At 42.4% G+C, this 19,099-nt stretch overlaps 1 protein-coding gene across 2 annotated transcripts in view; it reads left to right on the forward strand.

Moving 5' to 3' along the window:
- LOC130380663 (uncharacterized) overlaps nucleotides 1-18,361 on the forward strand; it is a 54,354-nt gene extending 35,993 nt beyond the window's left edge. For both annotated transcript variants that reach the window (XM_056587937.1, XM_056587936.1), the window contains exons 14-26: nucleotides 8,135-8,675; nucleotides 8,976-9,022; nucleotides 9,950-9,982; nucleotides 10,096-10,152; nucleotides 10,423-10,472; nucleotides 10,579-10,631; nucleotides 10,866-11,092; nucleotides 11,443-11,723; nucleotides 12,060-12,194; nucleotides 12,299-12,431; nucleotides 12,512-12,546; nucleotides 13,496-13,556; nucleotides 17,031-18,361. In XM_056587937.1, coding sequence (XP_056443912.1) covers nucleotides 8,135-8,675; nucleotides 8,976-9,022; nucleotides 9,950-9,982; nucleotides 10,096-10,152; nucleotides 10,423-10,472; nucleotides 10,579-10,631; nucleotides 10,866-11,092; nucleotides 11,443-11,723; nucleotides 12,060-12,194; nucleotides 12,299-12,431; nucleotides 12,512-12,546; nucleotides 13,496-13,556; nucleotides 17,031-17,305 — 1,928 coding nt within the window. In that variant the 3' untranslated portion in view covers nucleotides 17,306-18,361. The remainder of the gene's footprint in view (nucleotides 1-8,134; nucleotides 8,676-8,975; nucleotides 9,023-9,949; nucleotides 9,983-10,095; nucleotides 10,153-10,422; nucleotides 10,473-10,578; nucleotides 10,632-10,865; nucleotides 11,093-11,442; nucleotides 11,724-12,059; nucleotides 12,195-12,298; nucleotides 12,432-12,511; nucleotides 12,547-13,495; nucleotides 13,557-17,030) is intronic.
- Nucleotides 18,362-19,099: the final 738 nt, after the last annotated feature.

A 19,099-nucleotide genomic window follows, 5' to 3' on the forward strand; every position in this document is an offset into this window, starting at 1 on the left:
GTGATACATTATGACTCCATCATTAGTCTGAGTAAAAGCTGTGTGTGTGTTGAAGCCCAGAGCAGCAGCAGACCTCAGGTTGAGATCTATCGTAATGTGACTCTGACGTCACTCTAGAGCCACAGTCGTCGTATCGACCACGTTTAAAACACAACGTGAACAGACAGACCAGAAACTCAGGAAGAGCAATACATCTGACCTGAGCAGTAAGGCTCCCCTGATATGAACAGGGTTCTGTCTTTGTTCTCTACTGTGTTTGGTCTGCATGACTGCTGTCTGTGGTCAAGACTGACAGTAAAACAGGGACCTCCATTTGGTTATTGTTTGTTCTTAATATCAGAGAAGGAAAAGATAACATGCTTAAATAAGACTCTGACTTTGACAAAGCAGTTTGGTACGTCAGTGTTGATCCAACAGATTTATAATTCTGTGATCCTAGTTTCAAGCATTAGGTTACTCAGAGTAAAAACATATCGGTAACAAGTTAAATTATTTAAGTATATATATATTTTAATTAAGATCATTAAGGACTTAAGCTGGAAACAAGTACAATTGTGTGTGTGTGTGTGTGTGTGTGTGTGTGTGTGTGTGTGTGTGTGTGTGTGTGTGTGTGTGTGTGTGTGTGTGTGTGTGTGTGTGTGTGTGTGTGTGTGTGTGTGTGTGTGTGTGTGTGTGTGTGTGTTGAAGCTCAGAGCAGCAGCAGAGAGCAGACTCCCCTGGACCCAGCTGTGTCTCCATGAGGAGTGACAGGTCTATGGATCCTCCTCCTGACCAGTTGAAAGATGGAAATCACCAACCTTCTAAGAAAAGGTGAGGATTCAGCCAATACATCATGGCTGTTCAACTGGCGGCCCAGATCAGAACATACCAACGTCCGATCTGTTACGTATTTTAAGAACATGAGCTGCCTCCACATAGCCTCTAGGAAGCAGATTCAAACATACAAGCCCTAAATACTATACATTGCCACAAGGGGAGCAAGACCTTATTGAAGGCAGCTCCATCCACAGAAAACAGCACCTTTAGACAGGGGCGGAGCCATTACGTCACCCCGGCCACGCCCACTAGGCCACGCCCACTTGACGTCCTCTAGCGGGTGATTCGAAGTGAAGAGGCCAGAGATCCATAGGTAGACGGCGGAGAGCCACTGGGCCTAAGCCCGGGGGGCTTGAAGTAGATCACGGTATTTTCCTCTCCACGCGTTAGATACAATTCCCTCCCTTAAGCTTCATAGTTTACCATACCGAAACATGCCTACTTTAACAAATAAAGTCTGTTAAAAGCAACCCGGGATTGGACTATTTTCTTCGAAGAATGCTGCAATAGATCACAGGACCGCTTGGTACTGGATTGACTCATGGCTGAGGCCGTTTATTCTGCTGTTTGAATCGTATGAATGAAATTAATATTAAGACGGCTTGTAGCAGACTTTAGAGGTTTATTGTTAGAAGGTTCAATGTCTTTCAAAGACGTTGAACCGGACTGCTCTATTTTCAATGTTAGCTAAACACATTGTGAATCAAGTACGATTGCCGCCCCAAGTAGGAATGCAGAAGGCAATTATTTTTTATTGTCTCAGGTTGTTACACCCTAGTGTCATACAGTCTCTCCCCTGAGCTAGCTGTAACAGCCTGACTGTGTAAACCAGGGATGGGGAACTGGCGGCCCGCGGGCCGCATGCGGCCCGCAGCCCGCGGGCATGTGGCCCGCGGCCCGCATGCCCACTCAGCCTGCACATAAAAAAAAAAAAAAAAAAAAAAAAAAAAAAAAAAAAAAAATTATAATAATAATAATAATTGATCGAGTTACAGAAAACTCGTTCAAGAAAGATGAGAAGAATTCATAGAATTCAAAGGCAAACCCATGCGTCTAGTTTGCTTAGAAGCGATATCAGTCACTAAAGATATCCACTTAAGTCGCCACTACAACTACTACAACTGCTTGTTGGGTTTGAGTTCATTGAGTTGTTGCACTTAATGTTGGGCCACGGTTTTTCAGTTTTTTGACTTCATTGAATGATGATGTATGTGAGCCCTTTGCACTGATAAAAATACTGACCATTCATGTGGCTGTTTGAGCATGGAAAACATGAAATTAATGTATGTTGGTTCAATTAACATACCGTACATAGGTTATGATTCTGGACGATTTTTTAGGTAGTGGCCATCGCCAAAATGCACCAGAACACAGGAAATCATCTACCAAATTCAAAATTATGTAGCTTCTCTCAGCTCACGTATAGTTGAAGTGTGAAGTCATGTGGCCCTCCGATGGTTATGATAAAAAATGTGGCCCTCTTTATCATGAAAGTTGCCCATCCCTGGAGTAGCTTCATCATCACTGCCAGCTGACATCAAACGCCTTGCTAGAGAAAAACAGTTCCAGCCATCACATTAGGTGCGTCTAGAAATGCAGCAAACATGAGGCTTAGTAACACAGCAGTTATAGACTTTTTTTGTCTTTTTTTTCATCTTTAGTTATGTGTTCATAATGGTACGGCCCTCTGAGGACTTTGGAAAAATTGAAATGGCCCTTGATGTGAAAAAGGTTCCCCACCCCTGGTGTAAACAGTAACAATAAGTACCCACATCACCTCCAGACTCTATCCGTAACAAAATAAGACAATCAGTTATAAAACTGAAAATTCAGCATGTCTTATTTATGAAAGTGCAAAGTACACAGAATTTGCGCATTTCCACCGGAGGGTGCGGGTCGGTTCGGTGCGGCTTGGTAGAATAGTGAAGGTGCGGTTCGGCGCAGCTCAGTTACAGCTCGCGTTTCCACCACCGACAGTACCCTTATGGTAGGGGAGGGGGGAGTGGGTTAAACCGGATCGCGATAGCAGCGACAGCTACGTTAGCATTGTGACCTCATAGCAGCCCGACATAGTGTAGCCTCCTAATAAATCTAAGGAAAAAGAAGAACCCGCACAATGAGCAAAGATCAACCATGTAGGACGTCCAAGAAGGATGGGAAACTTTTGTGCAACATTTTCTTCAATAAACAAAGCTTTCGCCGTTGTCCAGAAATACCTTGTGGATTATGTGTTTGTTTATTATCCCCCTGTCTCATGGAAGTGTGATTCTGTCGACCAATCAACGGACTGCTTTTGTAACTCGAACTTGCCTGGACCCTTTCAGGCGTCTCAGTTGTCCCTGAAGATGGCGGATCTAACATTAGTTTTATTCGCACGCCAGTTTTATTTAATTTTATACTGTGTATTCTCCGTGTAAATCCATGCACCGAACCGTGACGTCCGTACCGATTCAGTTCAATACGAATACATGCATCGTTACACCCCTAGTGCTCACACTAGGCAATCTGAACCGGTCCTGAGTACGGTTGCCTCTTGTAATACTTCAAGTCGTAATACGTCACCACCAAGCGTCCGCTGCTTAGTAGAACAACACAGAGAACACAGTTGACACTTTACTGACTTTGTTGCTTATTTGGAGCCGTTCTACTCAGATACAGGCTGTAAGGTTCTAAATTAACTTTCTAGAGTTACCAGCCAATCTGAATTTCCACTAGCCAAATTTCTTCCTGTGAAAATAATAGAGATGAGTGCCGCTGAATGAATTACTTTCACATTTTGGATTTTATTAAAACAATCCTAGTACAATACATTAGGGATCAATCGATACAGATGTTTTGGGACCGATACGATACCGATCAGCCTTAGCCGATACGCCCATACCGATTTCCTTGAGCCGATATTTAGAGCCGATATTTAGAGCCGATACTGCTTTTGCTCCCTCAATCATAAAAATTACACTGATAACAAATGTTACAAGTCTCAATTTAAAAAAAGGAACATTTATTGAACTTCAATATAAAAAACAATATTTAACAAATAGTAAAAACTAGGGATCGACCGAAACAGATTTCTTAGGGCCGATACCGATATCGATTCTTTTTCATCAGCCTTAGCCGATAACCGATACGCCGATACAGATTGTCTTGAGCCGATATTTGAAGCCGATAATACCCTGCAAATCCAGAGTTCTCGCGAGAGCACAATTTGAATTTGCTCAGCGGTCACTCTGGGAACGAGCAATATACTCGTGTATGTTCTGGGCCTCCCCTGACCCAGAACACTAATCAATCACATCGATGTATCAATGTAGGCGGGCCAAAAGCGTTGCTGTTTTATCGACTGGATACGGCAAGAGTATTGTCTATTGGTTAGCTCCACTGGTCTGGATACGTCACCCCTTGTATTCTTCTGATTGGTCATAGTGTTATCCAATGTGTGTTCTCCAGTGATATCTTCGAATGCATGCTTGGTGCCGCCTCTCGAGTTGGGCCATTTTAATTTCTCGTTGCCAGACGCTACAGCTTTCTAGATGTGGGTCTGGATTTCCTCCCTCAATTGACATCATAAAAATATACACGATGATGATAAAAAATGTTACAATGTGTCAATTAAGAAAAAAATGAACATTTATTGAACTGTCGGTAAATCACGGCAAAAAAAATAAATCTGCTGATACAGAAAAAATATCGGCCGATACGATACACGTAAAAAACGCAAATATCGGCCGACCGATATATCGGTCGATCACTTGTCCAGATCCTTGCTGTTCATGAGGGGTACCAGTGGTTTGTGATCGGTCACCGGTCTAAAACTGTCCAGTCCATACAGGTACTTGTGATCGGTCACCAGTCTAAGACTGTCCAGTCCATACAGGTACTTGGTTTGTGATCGGTCACCGGTCTAAAAATGTCCAGTCCATACAGGTACTTGTCGAAGCGTTCACAGGCCAAACGCTGCGGCGCTCCTTCTCTCACTGCTTTATTCTATTTCCTGAGGTCTGCGCGTAGCCGGACCTCTCTCTTGTTCGGCCTCAGCACCGGCACCATGGCGGCGCACCATTCGGTCGGCTGCGTCACCTTTTCAATGATGTCCTCATCCTCCATGCGCTGGAGTTCCCGCTTCACCAGCGGTACCAGTGGCAGGGGTATTCGTCTGGCGGCTGGCACTGCATACGGCTGGGCATCATCATGCAGGGCTATTCTGACTGGCTCAGTTTCCAATAGCCCACTCGACCCAAACACACGGCTGACCTCGTCCATCCTCTTAACGAGGCCCATTTTCACTGCTTCCTCACGGCTCAATTAGCAGCTTGTTCCCCCCACCACATACATTTTGAAAGAAAACATTTTCTCTCTGTAGCTGGTGGTGCTTTGGAACACGTCTGCACATTTGAGGTCACCTCCTGGGCTTACAAAGCGTGTGTCCGGAGGCCCTAACTAGTTTACAAAGGTAAACCCAAAAGGTCCAAAAATTGACCTTACTTACTTACCGTAATCTACCTTACTGCTCAGTGAGCAGTAAGTTTCCCCTGATATGAACAGGGTTCTGTCTTTGTTCTCTACTGTGTTTGGTCTGCATGACTGCTGTCTGTGGTCAAGATTGACAGTAAAACAGTGACCTCCATTTGGTCATTATATGTTCTTAATATCAGAGAAGGAAAAGATAACATGCTAAAATAAGACTCAGACTTTGACAAAGCAGTTTGGTATGTCAGTGTAATGTTGTTTTTGGCGGCCTGTTTTAATTGTAGTTTTAGTCCAGTCTGTGTCAAGCTGTCATTTTAGTTTTTAGGTCAGGGTAGACAGAGGCTTGCAGATACGATGGCGTTGGGTTGCCATGACACTGCCATGACGCTGCCACAAGCTTGCGCTCGTCTAAAAAAAAATGGCAGGTGAAATGGAAATGATGATTTCTCTGTGCAATATGCTATGTATCCTGTATCCTGCGTCTTGTGAATCTAAATACTGCCGTGACGAGCGGGATTCAGGAAGTAACGTAACCTGATACAGACCCAGAAATAAATAACATAAACAATTTTTCTCGAATAGTTTTAGAGTATAATTTTGTAAAAGACATTTAGTCTGGTTTTTATTCGTCAACAATATTGCATTATGCATTTAATTATAGTTATTGTCACATGACCAGCATTCACGTTGCGTCTGGTCTCGTTTTCCCCACCTGATAAAGGGTCGTTCACGACGATATTTAGTCATCATTTTCGTTGACGAAAGCAACACTACGTCAGTGTTGATCCAACAGATTTATAATTCTGTGATTCTAGTTTCAAGCTTTAGGTTACTCAGAGTAAAAACATCAGTAACAAGTTAGATTATTTAAGTAAGTTTATATTTTAATTTAAGACTGGAGGATCCACGCTGGAGACTGGACACTCTGAGGTATGGAGAGGACAGCTCACCACTCAGGGACAAAGTCTCCTACAAGGATTCAAGCCGCTGCTAGATGAAGTGGTTTGAAGAGGCAGCTGTAACTCATGTTGTGTAGAACGTGATGAGACAGCAGATGATGAAGGTGAATGTTTCAACATGCTGCTCTCACTTTGTTTCCCCCCCAGTGTGGAGCACGGTGGAGTGTGGAGGCTGAAACGAGCTCCAAAGAAGTGTAAGTGTCTGTTTGATTCATCACAAAACACACTCATTATTGAGATGGAAAGTCCATCCACACAGCAGGAGGTGACGTCCGTCATTCACATGTGGACTTGTGTATACGTTTGTGTAGCTATGTTTCCCTGTGTTGATCTATGTCTAGTATGTTTGTTATAGGTGTGTGTACGTATGTGTACATGTTAGGGATGGGCGTGAGGAATCGATTACTCGAGTACTCCTCGTTACAAATGAACTCGGTTGGTGGACAGGCAAACTCGAGTTTGCATATACACACACAAACAAAGTTTTCTGAAGCAAATGTATCAATTTTCTGTCGGCGTCACTAACGCATGACGTGGGCACAAAGAAAATTAAATGCATCCATTTCCATGGCGCGTTCCGTGCCGTGTGCAGGCCGTGCAGGCACGCCAGAATTCAATAAGTTAAGAGATGGCGGTTAAAGCAAACCGCAGCGAAGAATTGAAATACTTTAAAGAAATAGGAGATCATAAGGTGAAATGTAAAATATGCCAAGCGAAATCGAGCTACCAGAAAGTACTAAGCGGCAACATATGCTCCTGAAACACAACGGTGAGTTCGGGAAAGCAGACCCGCAGCAACGGTGAAAGTGAAAGTGTGTCGGCTATTTTCACCGCCGCAAGACGCAGCTTTAATCCCGGGCGTGTAGAGAAGATCACAACGCTGAGTATTTCAATAGTCCATTTGCTGCCGTTTTATTTGCAGCTTTAAATTATTTGCAATGGTTAGGCTACTTGTTTCGTTTTTTTTAAACTGTTATAGGCCTTGGTTCGACGTCATTTAAATTGCAAGACGCATATTTATTTTTGTAAGGAAAATGTGTTTTGAACGTTTGCAAAAATAAATAATGAATACTCTGATAACTCTGACTGTTTTGATGGAGAATAAGCATTACATGTTTGGTTGGTAATATTGCCGTTCATCATTGCGCCTATTCCTGCTGCAGATGCGTTGCATTCTTTTTTTCTCTGAAGCACTTTGAGATTCTTGAATATAAAGTGCATTATAAATACAATTTATTATTATTATTATTATTATTATTCTAAAAATAGATTTGATTTAACGAGTACTCGATTGATCCTCGAGGAATTCCTTCGATCACTCGAGTTTGGAATTTACTACTCGTGCCCATCCCTAGTACATGTCTATATATAGTATGTATGAACCAGTTCTATGGTACCAACAGTTAGTTTCCAGCCTGTATGTGAGCTCAGCTGGTTCAGTCGGTTGTTTACACAGGTGGATTACAATGGATGTGTATCGGAACCTTTCAAAGTCTAATATCTTTAAAAGTATGTTGACTATGGCTTAAATATTCCTTAGGAGCAATGACCTCATCATGCTGAACGTTTTGATGTATAATATGTGTATGTCGTGTAAATATTACGGTAGTGGATTTAGTTTATACATTTTTCTAGGCTTCAATGTTTGCATGGGACAGCCACTCACCAATGTTCACAAATATATTTCTAAAGCTGATGATGATGATGATGAGGAATGGTTCAGCAACTCATCATCTCCTGGTCCCGATCCCGGTCCCGGGTCCGGGTCCTGGTCCCGGCCCTGGTCCCGGACTATAATGAAACTTAATGTAACAATTGTGTAACTATAACATCACATGACCCCCCCCCCCCCCCCCCCCCGGGGCAGCTCATCATGTCTGGTTCTCCCTCAGATGCCTGTGACCTCACACTGGACCCCAACACGGCCCACAGACGACTCTCTCTGTCTGAGGACAACAGGAAGGTGACGATGGTTGAAGAGGACCAGTCGTATCCGGATCACCCAGACAGATTTGACTCCTGGCACCAGGTGTTGGGTAGAGAGGCTCTGACTGGCCGCTGTTACTGGGAGGTAGAGTGGGGAGGAGGGGTTGGTATAGGAGTGACATACAGAGGAATCACAAGGAGAGGAGAGGGTGATGACAGCGGGCTTGGATGGAACAACAAGTCCTGGAGTCTTCAATGTACTGATGGTGGTTACTCTGCCGAGTACAACGGTACAGAGACAGCCCTCCCTCTCCGCCGCGCTGGCTCCACCAGAGTAGGAGTGTATCTGGACCGGCCTGCTGGCTCTCTGTCCTTCTACAGAGTGTCCCCAAGTGGAGGAGGGTCCTCAGACACACTGACACACCTCCACACCTTCTGCTCCTCCTTCACCCAGGAGGACCTCCTCCCGGGGGTCTGGTTAGGGTGGCCGTGGAGCAGCGTCTCTGTGTAAGTTATAGACACACACAGGACCTCCTCCCGGGGGTCTGGTTAGGGGGGCAGGGGAGCAGCGTCTCTGTGGTCCCTCAGTGGTTCCCTCTGGGTGGGGGTCCTCAGTGAGGCCCTCCTGGGGTCCTAGGGGGGGTTAGGAGGTGGCTCAGCATCTTAGGACCTCCTCCCGGGGGTGTTGGTATGGACCCTTAAGGGGGTCCATACCAGCTGTAACTCATGTTGTGTAGAACGTGATGAGACGGCAGATGATGAAGGTGAATGTTTCAACATGCTGCTCTCACTGTGTTTCCCCCCCAGTGTGGAGCACGGTGGAGTGTGGAGGCTGAAACCAGCTCTAAAGAAGTGTAAGTTTTTGTTTAGTTTGATTTATCACAACACACCCTAACTTTTGATGTGGAAAGTCCATCCACACAGAAGGAGGTGACGTCATTCAGATCCTACTGGGAATGAAGATGATGGCTGCTGACATCATGTATCTTACGTATATTAATACTATCAACCATCACAAATAATCCTACTTGTGTAACATCCAATAGGTATTATTATTGATTAATAATTTGTGTTATTAATATTATTGATATTATCATATGATGATCATGATACTAACATTATTAATATTAGTTAAAGTGTAAGTCCAGCGAAGATGTAACCCGGGGTCTTTTTCTGAATGAAAACAGATCAAATAAGGGCTTTCTTTTTTTGTTGATCAACCAGTATATAGGTTGCCCCGAGCAACGCTTAGAGCCCAAATGGCTAACAGTGCATTGGCTAGGGGCCAATGCACTAATATCCACTAATATCTCCCAATATAGCACCAAACCTCTACAGTAGCAGGACTAGACCATACACATAAAACAACAGAAAAAATATTTTGCCTGTAACTTACATATGCAACTTCTTTCATTTCTGTGTCAACACTAGATATCACTAGATATTGTCTATAATTATAAATTGTATGAATTATAAATACCAAACTTTACTTTTTAATCGGTAATCTACTTTTATGTAAAGATGGACCTACCAGTGAGGCACAGACATGTAAAACAGTCCTTTTTAATAAACTCCCTGTACTAACCCTAACCCTAACACTAAGTTGTGATTCTTTGTTTTATGTGTATGGTCTAGTCATGCTACTGCAGGGGTTTGGTGCTATTTTAAGAGATATTAATGGTTAAAAAGATGCAGGTTTGGAAGCGTTCGGCGCAACAGCCCATCTGGACACATAGACACAGCCGTTATCCTTGTAATGAATAGTTTGCGTGTTGTTGCAGATTCACCGTCAAAAGTGGAAAGCAGTAGCTCAGGTATGTTTGCATATTGAAATAAGCCGTGAGTTTAGCTTTTAACTAAACTCCCCATGATTGGTTGAGTGCTTTCAGACATTTCAGAGATTCATTGTTCTCCTTTTTTTTCACAGGGATGAGTCTCAACAAAGACATAGAAAGCACGCATTTGATGGACAGGGATGATGATGGTAAGAGTCTGCGTTCTTCTCTCACAATATATACCTCCAGGTTTCTCTATAATTCCTTCTGGCTCTCTCTTCTTGTTTTGTCTTTTTGTCATCTGACAACAGAAGTATCTCCCTGGGTGTTAAAAAATATATCCAGGTTCACTGAACCAGGAATGCTGCCTGCCAGTGTACCATGAGGCCAACTGTTATTGGAGGGCTTAATGTACACATTACTCTTTCACTGGACATGCTGTCGGTTTTGTTACTGACAGTAATTATTTATCCTGACAGAGGGGATGCACTTCAAGTCACATTGTGAAGAATGTAAAGCAGCTCAGAAGGTGAATTTCAACAAAATACATACCTTTACATTAAATGTACATTACATAAAGGAACTTAAAGTTAAGAAAATTACAAGTATTGCTCTTTGCCTCTGTGTTTTTACAGAGTCCTGATTATGAGAAGGTTACCCCAAGAAAGATGTCTAAGTGGAGCTTCGAGTGAGTGACATTCGGCCCTGAAATCACTCCCATGGGGTTATCAGAATAATATGGTCACAACCACAAACATTTTCTGTGTGTGTGTGTGTGTGTGTGTGTGTGTGTGTGTGTGTGTGTGTGTGTGTGTGTGTGTGTGTCTGTGTGTCTGTGTGTCTGTGTGTCTGTGTCTGTGTCTGTGTCTGTGTCTGTGTCTGTGTCTGTGTCTGTGTCTGTGTGTGTGCGTGTGTGTGTTAGGGTACAGCTGGAAGGCGAGGGGACCTATGAGTGTTCGTCTACAGGTCTGGTGTTTGAAGTGTCGGAGCAGGCTCTGGTCCGCTACTCGGTCCTGTCCTGGTTCCAATTCTCTGAGTGCCTCAAGAACTCCTGGAGACCTGCTGGATCGATTTATGATGTGAAGGTGGTCGACAAGGATCCATCTGTGCTCAAATTTATCCATTTCCCCCACTCTTTGTGCCTTGCTGGTAAGAACACACGCTGTGGGTTGGGGGGGGATTCATAAGCCGAATACTTGAATCTCTGTGCATGGATGCTTTGGCATTGTTTTGTTGACCAAACATTTTGTGAATGTTTTGGTTTCAAATTGGTCTGCCTCAGCCCACAATAACTTGTTTATCGATTGAACTTGAATTATAATCATATTTGTATTATATTAAATTGACAAAATATGCAAAGCAATGCCAATCAATCAAGCAATTATATAATTGTTGCAAGAACATGAACTAGTAATGTAATGTTTTAATTTACTTTACAATCTGACTTAGTATTCCCCAGCCAGCCAGAATAATGTTTTGTTATGTTAACGTTTCAACAGAACCTGAGCATAAGCAGAGCTTCAGTGTTCTGCATGTAAAGAAACACCATGCCGACATTGAGTCGACGGTGGACTTCACGGCGAGCCATGTTAAATGGCGCGTGTCCTCGCTTTGTCCCGTGGGTGTCATCATTCCGAGCAGTCAGCCTGTGGAGCACCAGCCAGCACCAAAGCCAGCACCAAAGCCATCAGCAAACCATGGTTTGGTGATGGTTTACAAGGAGCTGGGCCTCAAAAAATATTTAGTGTTTTTGTCCTTGAACACCCTGTCTGAGATCAAGGTAATGAAGCAAAATAGACGAACGACTCAGTAATGTAACGAGAGTCCCTGTATGTTCATAAACACATTCATGGATAGACGGACACACTACACTAAACTGGGCTAGGCCAAGATGAGCTTATTTGTGCTGGGCCAAGCTGGGATAAACTAGGCTGGGCTGAACTAGGCTGAACTTTGATAGACTGATAGGTTGGAGTGGGCTAGCCTATAACAGGCTAGAGTGCACTACGCTATCGTCGATCTGCTATCTCGAAAATAACTAACATCTCATATATTAATACCTCCCTCTCACTCTTCCTCTCTCTCTCCATCTCTGACCATCTGTTCCTGTTTGCAGGCTATTGAAGAACAGGTGCTCATTTCCAGGAAGAAAGGCTTCAAGATTACAGAAACATTCAAACATCTCACCTGTAGGCTGGAAGAAAAGTACTACTGCCTCAAAAGTGATCCAGAAGGACAGATTGATCCCCTGGTATGTATGGTCCCACATTCAGGTTATATTTATTTCGATTCTCATTTGCATGTACTTAATCCTGCATTGAAAATGAAAATGAATGTGCTTGTGTGTGTTCACAGAGTCTAGAATTCACCACTGCAGTGTTAGCGTTGAAAGGATTATTTGTAGCACGCGGGAATCTTCCTCCTTTCAAATTGTTTCTCAAGGACACAGACTGTGACCAACCTTTTTTGAATGTTACAATCAGAGAAGGTAACATATGGACACAATTCAAATGTTTTTTGTGGTTTGCATCTTAAGACTCTGATTACCTTTTATCGTGCAAATTCTAGATGATTGGCCCAGCGAGGAGAGTTTTTTCTACAATGTAAGTCAATGACCCTTCTGACACTTCAACTACTTAGACATCGTAACTAAATCAATTTTCAACCGTTTACCTTCATTCAAACCATGTAACAAATCTACACACAGAATTTCGATATCATATATAATTTATTCAGAATCATTTAGTTTCAAAACGCCTTTCGTTTTCAGTTGGTCTCATGATCTACGCTGAGGTAAGAGCGTGGAGGACGTGCAGGCATTGTTGCCTGATTGGGTGGTTTATTATGTATTACGCGCTTTATTATTTCATGCTATCTACACAAACGAAATGTCATAGGAAAGCTGAGACTGAGAGTTCAACGGTACAAGCCTCATCATTTTGTGAGGTTATCTCGATTAACTAGATGTGAAGGGATAAGGTCAATAGCATACTTTTCCAAGATACTACCGCACACACTCACTTCCACTGTGCGTGGCTTAATTAAAACATGTTTCAACCTCACTTTGCACACACCACATTTCCTGTAGGAAACTATTTCCTAGTTAATATTGTTGAACGTTAGTTACTTACTAATTATATGTTGGGCTGCTCGATTATGGGAAATATTTTTGAGTTTGAAAGCATGTTGTATTTATTCAGCATGTCTCCCCTCAAAAAATACTGTAACTGAGAACTTTGAAATTTTGCCTTAAAGAATTACACAAAAAGGTCAGAAAGAAAATGTTCCATTGTAAAATGATATGCAGATATGTATCCAGCTGTTCTGCCCTTTCTACAAAATATTAAATAAAAAAACTTGATTATGTTAGTTTGGTGATCGTTTGACGCTCAAAGCGAATTTGCGGTCAAAATTAGGTTAATCGCCCAGCCCTAATTGAATGTAGTTCTTAGTCAAATTCTATAAATTTAATTAGTACAGGGCTACATTATATGCAGTAGAATGACTGGACTTAATGCAGTGGTGTAACAGTATGGATATGTTTGAACACAGACTGCAGTTCCAGCAACATCCAGCCCTCCAGCTACCTCCAGTGCAACACGCCCTGTAGCAGGTGAGTTAAACAATGTTACAACTGCAGTTATGTCTCTATTGCCAATCTGAACTAATGCCGACCCATTTTTGCTGCAATTATATCAAATGATGTATGAACATACGTAATCCACCCTGTACCTTTTGAATGGCTTGTCCATTTGTGCATAATTGGATGCCAGGGAATCTATTAGACTATATTTTAGACTGCAACGATTTCGATTTATTCAAGTTGTCTACAGCACACATAAAACTAGAATAGCAAATTCCCATGAAATATTTCAAACCAAGATTCCTAACCTTTTTTCACTCATGTAATTGAACAGTTCAACCGTTCTCTATCATCGATGCTTCAGATGTGTTTATTGCCTGGTGTCTAATTTATAAATCATTGTTTATACTTACTAAAGGATTATTAACTATGTTTGCATCTATGCTTCCGACACCAAAATGGCTAGAGCCGGCTTCGTGTCTGATCATGCCAAATAATTAATATAAATGAAAGCTACTGTTGTTTACAAGCTGTCAATGTCAATTGACAGCTTGTCACAGAATGTTTCGATCTAGCCCAAATTACATTGGTTTTCTGTTGACTTACAATTGCTTGCATTGGATCAATTGAAAAATTGATCCAATGTAGGTTGAAAAGTGTAAACATACCAGCACGTCATGAAAGGGTACCTCAAAACAATCGTGTACGAAACAGGTGAAAAATAATGTACTGTGTCGGACACGGGGTCGGGTCGGACGCGGGTTTTGCGAACAACTTCTCCGGTGCTGGATGTTATTCAGGAGCGCTGGAGACAACTAAAACCGTCCACGGTGGATGATGGGCTTTTTTTGCACCGCAATCTAAAACAATGGTTCCCAACCTTTTTCTCCCTAATTCACTTCTTATGGAATTCGTGCTCCCCCCCCATCCCCTTTCCCCAGAAGCTATTCAAGGAAAATCATACATTTCTATTTTTTGTGCCTTTATTCAATAAATGTGTTACTTTCGTAGCTTACAGTGCACAGCATTAATAGGCCTACATTCATTAATGTGAACCTTGGGCTTGTGTACCCACAGCCAGGGCTGGTGTGTCAGGTGTAATATGAGTGACAGCCAGTCGTTGTGCACCTCAAGTGCGCTGAATGGCAATAATGCATTTACCAATAGATGGGACTGACCTGTTGCTTAGCCCCGCCCTTAGAACGCAGATGAGCCAATGACATTCCAGCCTCAACTATGCTTGGATATCGACTCGGAAAACTCCATTGAATACAACAGGGAGTAGGCATAATATAACAATTTAATGATGGATTTATGTTGTTTGTGTAAAAAATAATAAACATGGTCAAATTATGTGCTTGGGGTACATGTAACACAGACAGTCGATATCCCGAGAGGCTGCAGAATGCGGTATATTTCATCCCTTCTCCCAAGCCACAACGGGAAAAGAGAAAGTGTGTAATGTGGATCAGACTAGTCGTGTTTACATGGACACTTCTGATCCGATTAGAAGTGGAAGAACAGCTCAATCGAAATAAAAAATGATCATGTGTACGCCTAAATCGGAATACAATTCTCTGACCGGAATAGAATTTCATGCGGAATAGAAGAGGTGGTGTAGTCCGCTATAATCGACATGTATACACTCATTCCGATTGGTTCGGGGTGGGTGCGGCTACTTTATAACTGAGAGAGATGGCATCAGCAGCTGTAGTAGTTTGCAATTGGTCCGTCTGTACTATTATGCACACCGAACTAGACCGCTGTCAAGGAAAGTGGATTTTTTGCCTGATTCACTTCTTTCTTATCACTCCGCATGATGTCCGGTGACATCAACCCCAGCGTGTCCGGTTGCTATGCGACGTCAACGTCTTTGTTTGACGTCGTTCATCAGCAGCATTTCTCTGCTGATGAACACTACGAAGGGTAATTATAAAAAGCAATCTAAGCGGGATAATGTACAGACGTCGCTGGTCTATATCGAAAATAAGCCCCTTCAGGGCGAAGCAAGACACCTCCGCTGGGCATTGGGGCCCAGTTTGGGCTTATTTTACCAATAATGACCGGCGTTCTACACATTATCCCTTACATAACAGTAGTGTTTGTGGCAGTATTGTTAGCGGCGGAGGACGGGGTAGATATAAAGAGCAGACGAGAAACGGACTTCGCTGTGCTGTCCTCCATCTTCTTAATTGAAGGAGCAGGCAGAGCAAAGCTCTCTCCTGCTGGGCTTTCGTTAACATCAAATGCATAAAAATGTCGCCGCCGGTCAAGATGTGTTACCACTTTTGTAAATGCCATATATGCAGTACGTTCGGATCGCATGATAGGAATAGATCTATTCCGATTAGAAATCTAAGCGGATCAGAAGTGTCGATGTAAACGCGACTGTGCGGCAGTCCAGAATACCAACTGAGTTTAAGCTTGTTACCTTCTGTATGTATTTTAAAGTTTTGAGTATACCCCTCCATAGCGTAATGTAGTCCCTTTCAATTGATCCTGGAAGAATTTAAATCATTTTTCGCCCAAAACCTGCTTTGATTTACCGTCAGCTGACATTTTCCATACGTTTTTGTTATCGAGTCTGGTTTGTTTGTCCCAGTTCGTCATGGTAACGATGGGGGGCGTGACTTAGCGAAAGGTGTATTTTCAATCGCGGGGCCGTGAGATAGTTCTTTCAAGCTCGGATGAGCTGTTATAAAGTCAGGCACGGGCGCACTGCTGCTGCATTTGCTACATTCTGAAATTGCTGGTCGAACGTGCCGAACGTGCCTCTAGCCGTCAGAGGCCTCACACCCCCTCAGGTTGGGAACAGCTGATCTAAAGCACCACGCCAAACACCAGATATTGTAATTCTCCGGCGTTCCATCTCATGGGTTTAATTTTCCTTCGGGTGCGGGAGGGGTGTCTGTATACATCTATAGCGGGTTGGGTCGGGAGCGGAATGGAATTCGCGCTACTGTCGGAACACGTCGGATGCCGTTTTGAGAATTGCGGGTACAGGCGGGTGCGGGTTTGCAAAATAAGACCCGTGCAGGACTCTCTGTATCACGTTTAGACAAAAGCTCTCCTACACATTCAAGTGGTAGAAAAAAGTATTATTCTCTGCATTAAATTGTTGATGAGAAATTCGTAATGTCAAAGAAAGTATTCTAAGCAATAAAAAATTTGCAAGTAGCCTTAAGGATGTGTGTGGGGGAAAAAAGGAAAGAATATGGAATCGGCGCAAATCCACGTTCCACGCAAATGCAAAATGTGCAAAGGACAAAATATTCACTTTTGAAAATGCCTGGCCTATGATATGCATGTTTCTTTTTTAATCATTGATCTGAACAGGCGACAAGATTTAAATGATCGATCATCAATGTCGTACATTTTTTTATTTTATTTAATGAGGGGCCAAGCTGGTGTGACGGTGAATGGTTTTATATTTACCCAAATAAAGAAGAGTTTAATTAATCAACTATCATGTCATTTTATATTGCCTTATGATTTCTCTTCCAGGGGAGCTTTTGAGGATCCGTCGTGAATTTGTGAACAGAGCTTCAGACCCACTTATCAAAGGTCTCCTGGATGACCTTTTGCATCATGAAGTCCTCAATTCTGAGGAAAAGGACTTTGTGATGAACCAGAAGGACAGAGCGGACCGGGCACGTGAACTGATCGACATGGTGAGACAGAAAGGAGGGATAGCAAGTCAGACGATGATTGATTATATGAAGGATAGGGACAGTCACTTATGCTCAACCTTGGGTCTGATCTCTTCTCCTACTGGTTAGGGTGTGGCTGAGTTGTACATATGAGCGACTTCTACAATTTTAAAGAAATTGTCACTGCCCGCTTTGTTTTGACCATACGTGACATTTATTGAGTAATTGTTGAACAGATGTTTAGAATAGGACCTCCTGCCTCTACCAGGAAGGAGGTCCCCATGTGTTCCCCTGATACCTCCTTTACCCAGATAACTTTTACATATTTTTAAGTAATGTTGGTATGGTTGTGATCACAGAGTTTGTAAATCAAGCTGACATAATGCCAGAGATTTTTATTTTTTGCTTATCTTGACATTTTAAATAATCCTCTAACAAGCACAATTGGTATTCAGGTATTTTTATTATACAGTTTCCCCAAAATTCAGCTAGTAATGGGTCCATGGTTTGGGTTGACATTGACCCTTCAGTTGATTCATGTGTAACATAATTTATGGTTTCACTCATGGCTCTAAGATCCTGCGAGTAGAAATGTGAGCTCAGGTTATTTTAGAACGGTGGAAGCATGTATTCCTTATAGTGAGTAGAGGGCCTGAAATCTGTAGACCGTAGCGTATTAATTTAGTAGACTGGATAGGAGCTATTTAGGAATCATTGTATTGAAGAATAAATAATGGTTGTTAATTTGTCCGTCAGTTTTTTTTTTTTTACCTATTTGATTTACGATTGCAAGCTGCAAAAATAGTTATTATATGGATTGTCAATGCAATGTCATTGAAGAAATGTGATGACGCTGACGCGAGTTGCTAACGGATGTAAGGCTGTACATGCAAGCTCTGTTTGCCAATCTATTTATCGAGTCTTAAAGACAAGATGGCGACGACGGGTGTACCACTGATGGTATTGTGCGTATAAAATGTCCTCGTTTGAAAATAAAAACCTATTGAATTCTAAGCACTGAATATCTATGCATTGAAATAACGTACCTGAATTTTTTGCCACGGAATTTAACTCTTTCAATAAATAATTTTCACCTTGATTTATTTTATTGATATTTTCAACGTCTATAAATTCAACCTGCCAAAGTCAGCCTCAAAATTCAATGTACGAAATTCAGTGTTAACATCCGGGTAACTCTATAAAGAAGTGATGTGCACCCAGGGCTGGCCCTGGGCGTAGGCAGTATAGGCGAATGCTAAGGGCGCATCAATCCGCAGGGGGCACCAAAAATATGTATTATTATTTAATTTTTTTTGAATACTGTATTCATCTAACTTTAACTTCAATGTTTATATGACTTGGTACCAGTTGTTATGTCGAAATAAATATTCGACAACATAACATAACATGTAAAATAAAAGAGCGCCCTAGTTTCCGTGTACCCCCCCCCCCCCTCCCATAGACTCTACCTGAATCGGTGGGTTGGGAGGGACGAGTTACCTTAGTTACCCACTTGATACATCATTCTGACCGGAGAGGAGAAAGCTATCTATTTGCACATCATAATGTCAAAGAAACCTGAACACTCTGGCGCCCCGGGGAGGAAGAGAACGAAAGAAGAGGAGGAAAAACAGGAAAAGACAGAAACACAGTAACTTTAATTCGTTTATCTTTAATGTAGGCCTGGCTGGCTGTAGCCAACTGGTCACTTTGTCTGGCTCTTGTTCACCTTTTATATCTTTATTTCTCTGGAGCTAACTGTTCCCTATACATAACTCTGCTTAATACGTGGCTATTGGTTTATTCATTCACTTATCGAAGCAATATGTGGTTTTATTATTTAGTAAATACAAATAATCCGCCAACAGTTGTCAGTGTGTAGCGCGTTGCCAAGTAACGTGTAAACAACTTAACCGGAGTTAA

This window comes from Gadus chalcogrammus, chromosome 4, assembly GCF_026213295.1.
Source record: "Gadus chalcogrammus isolate NIFS_2021 chromosome 4, NIFS_Gcha_1.0, whole genome shotgun sequence".
In the NCBI taxonomy this organism is placed as follows: domain Eukaryota; kingdom Metazoa; phylum Chordata; class Actinopteri; order Gadiformes; family Gadidae; genus Gadus; species Gadus chalcogrammus.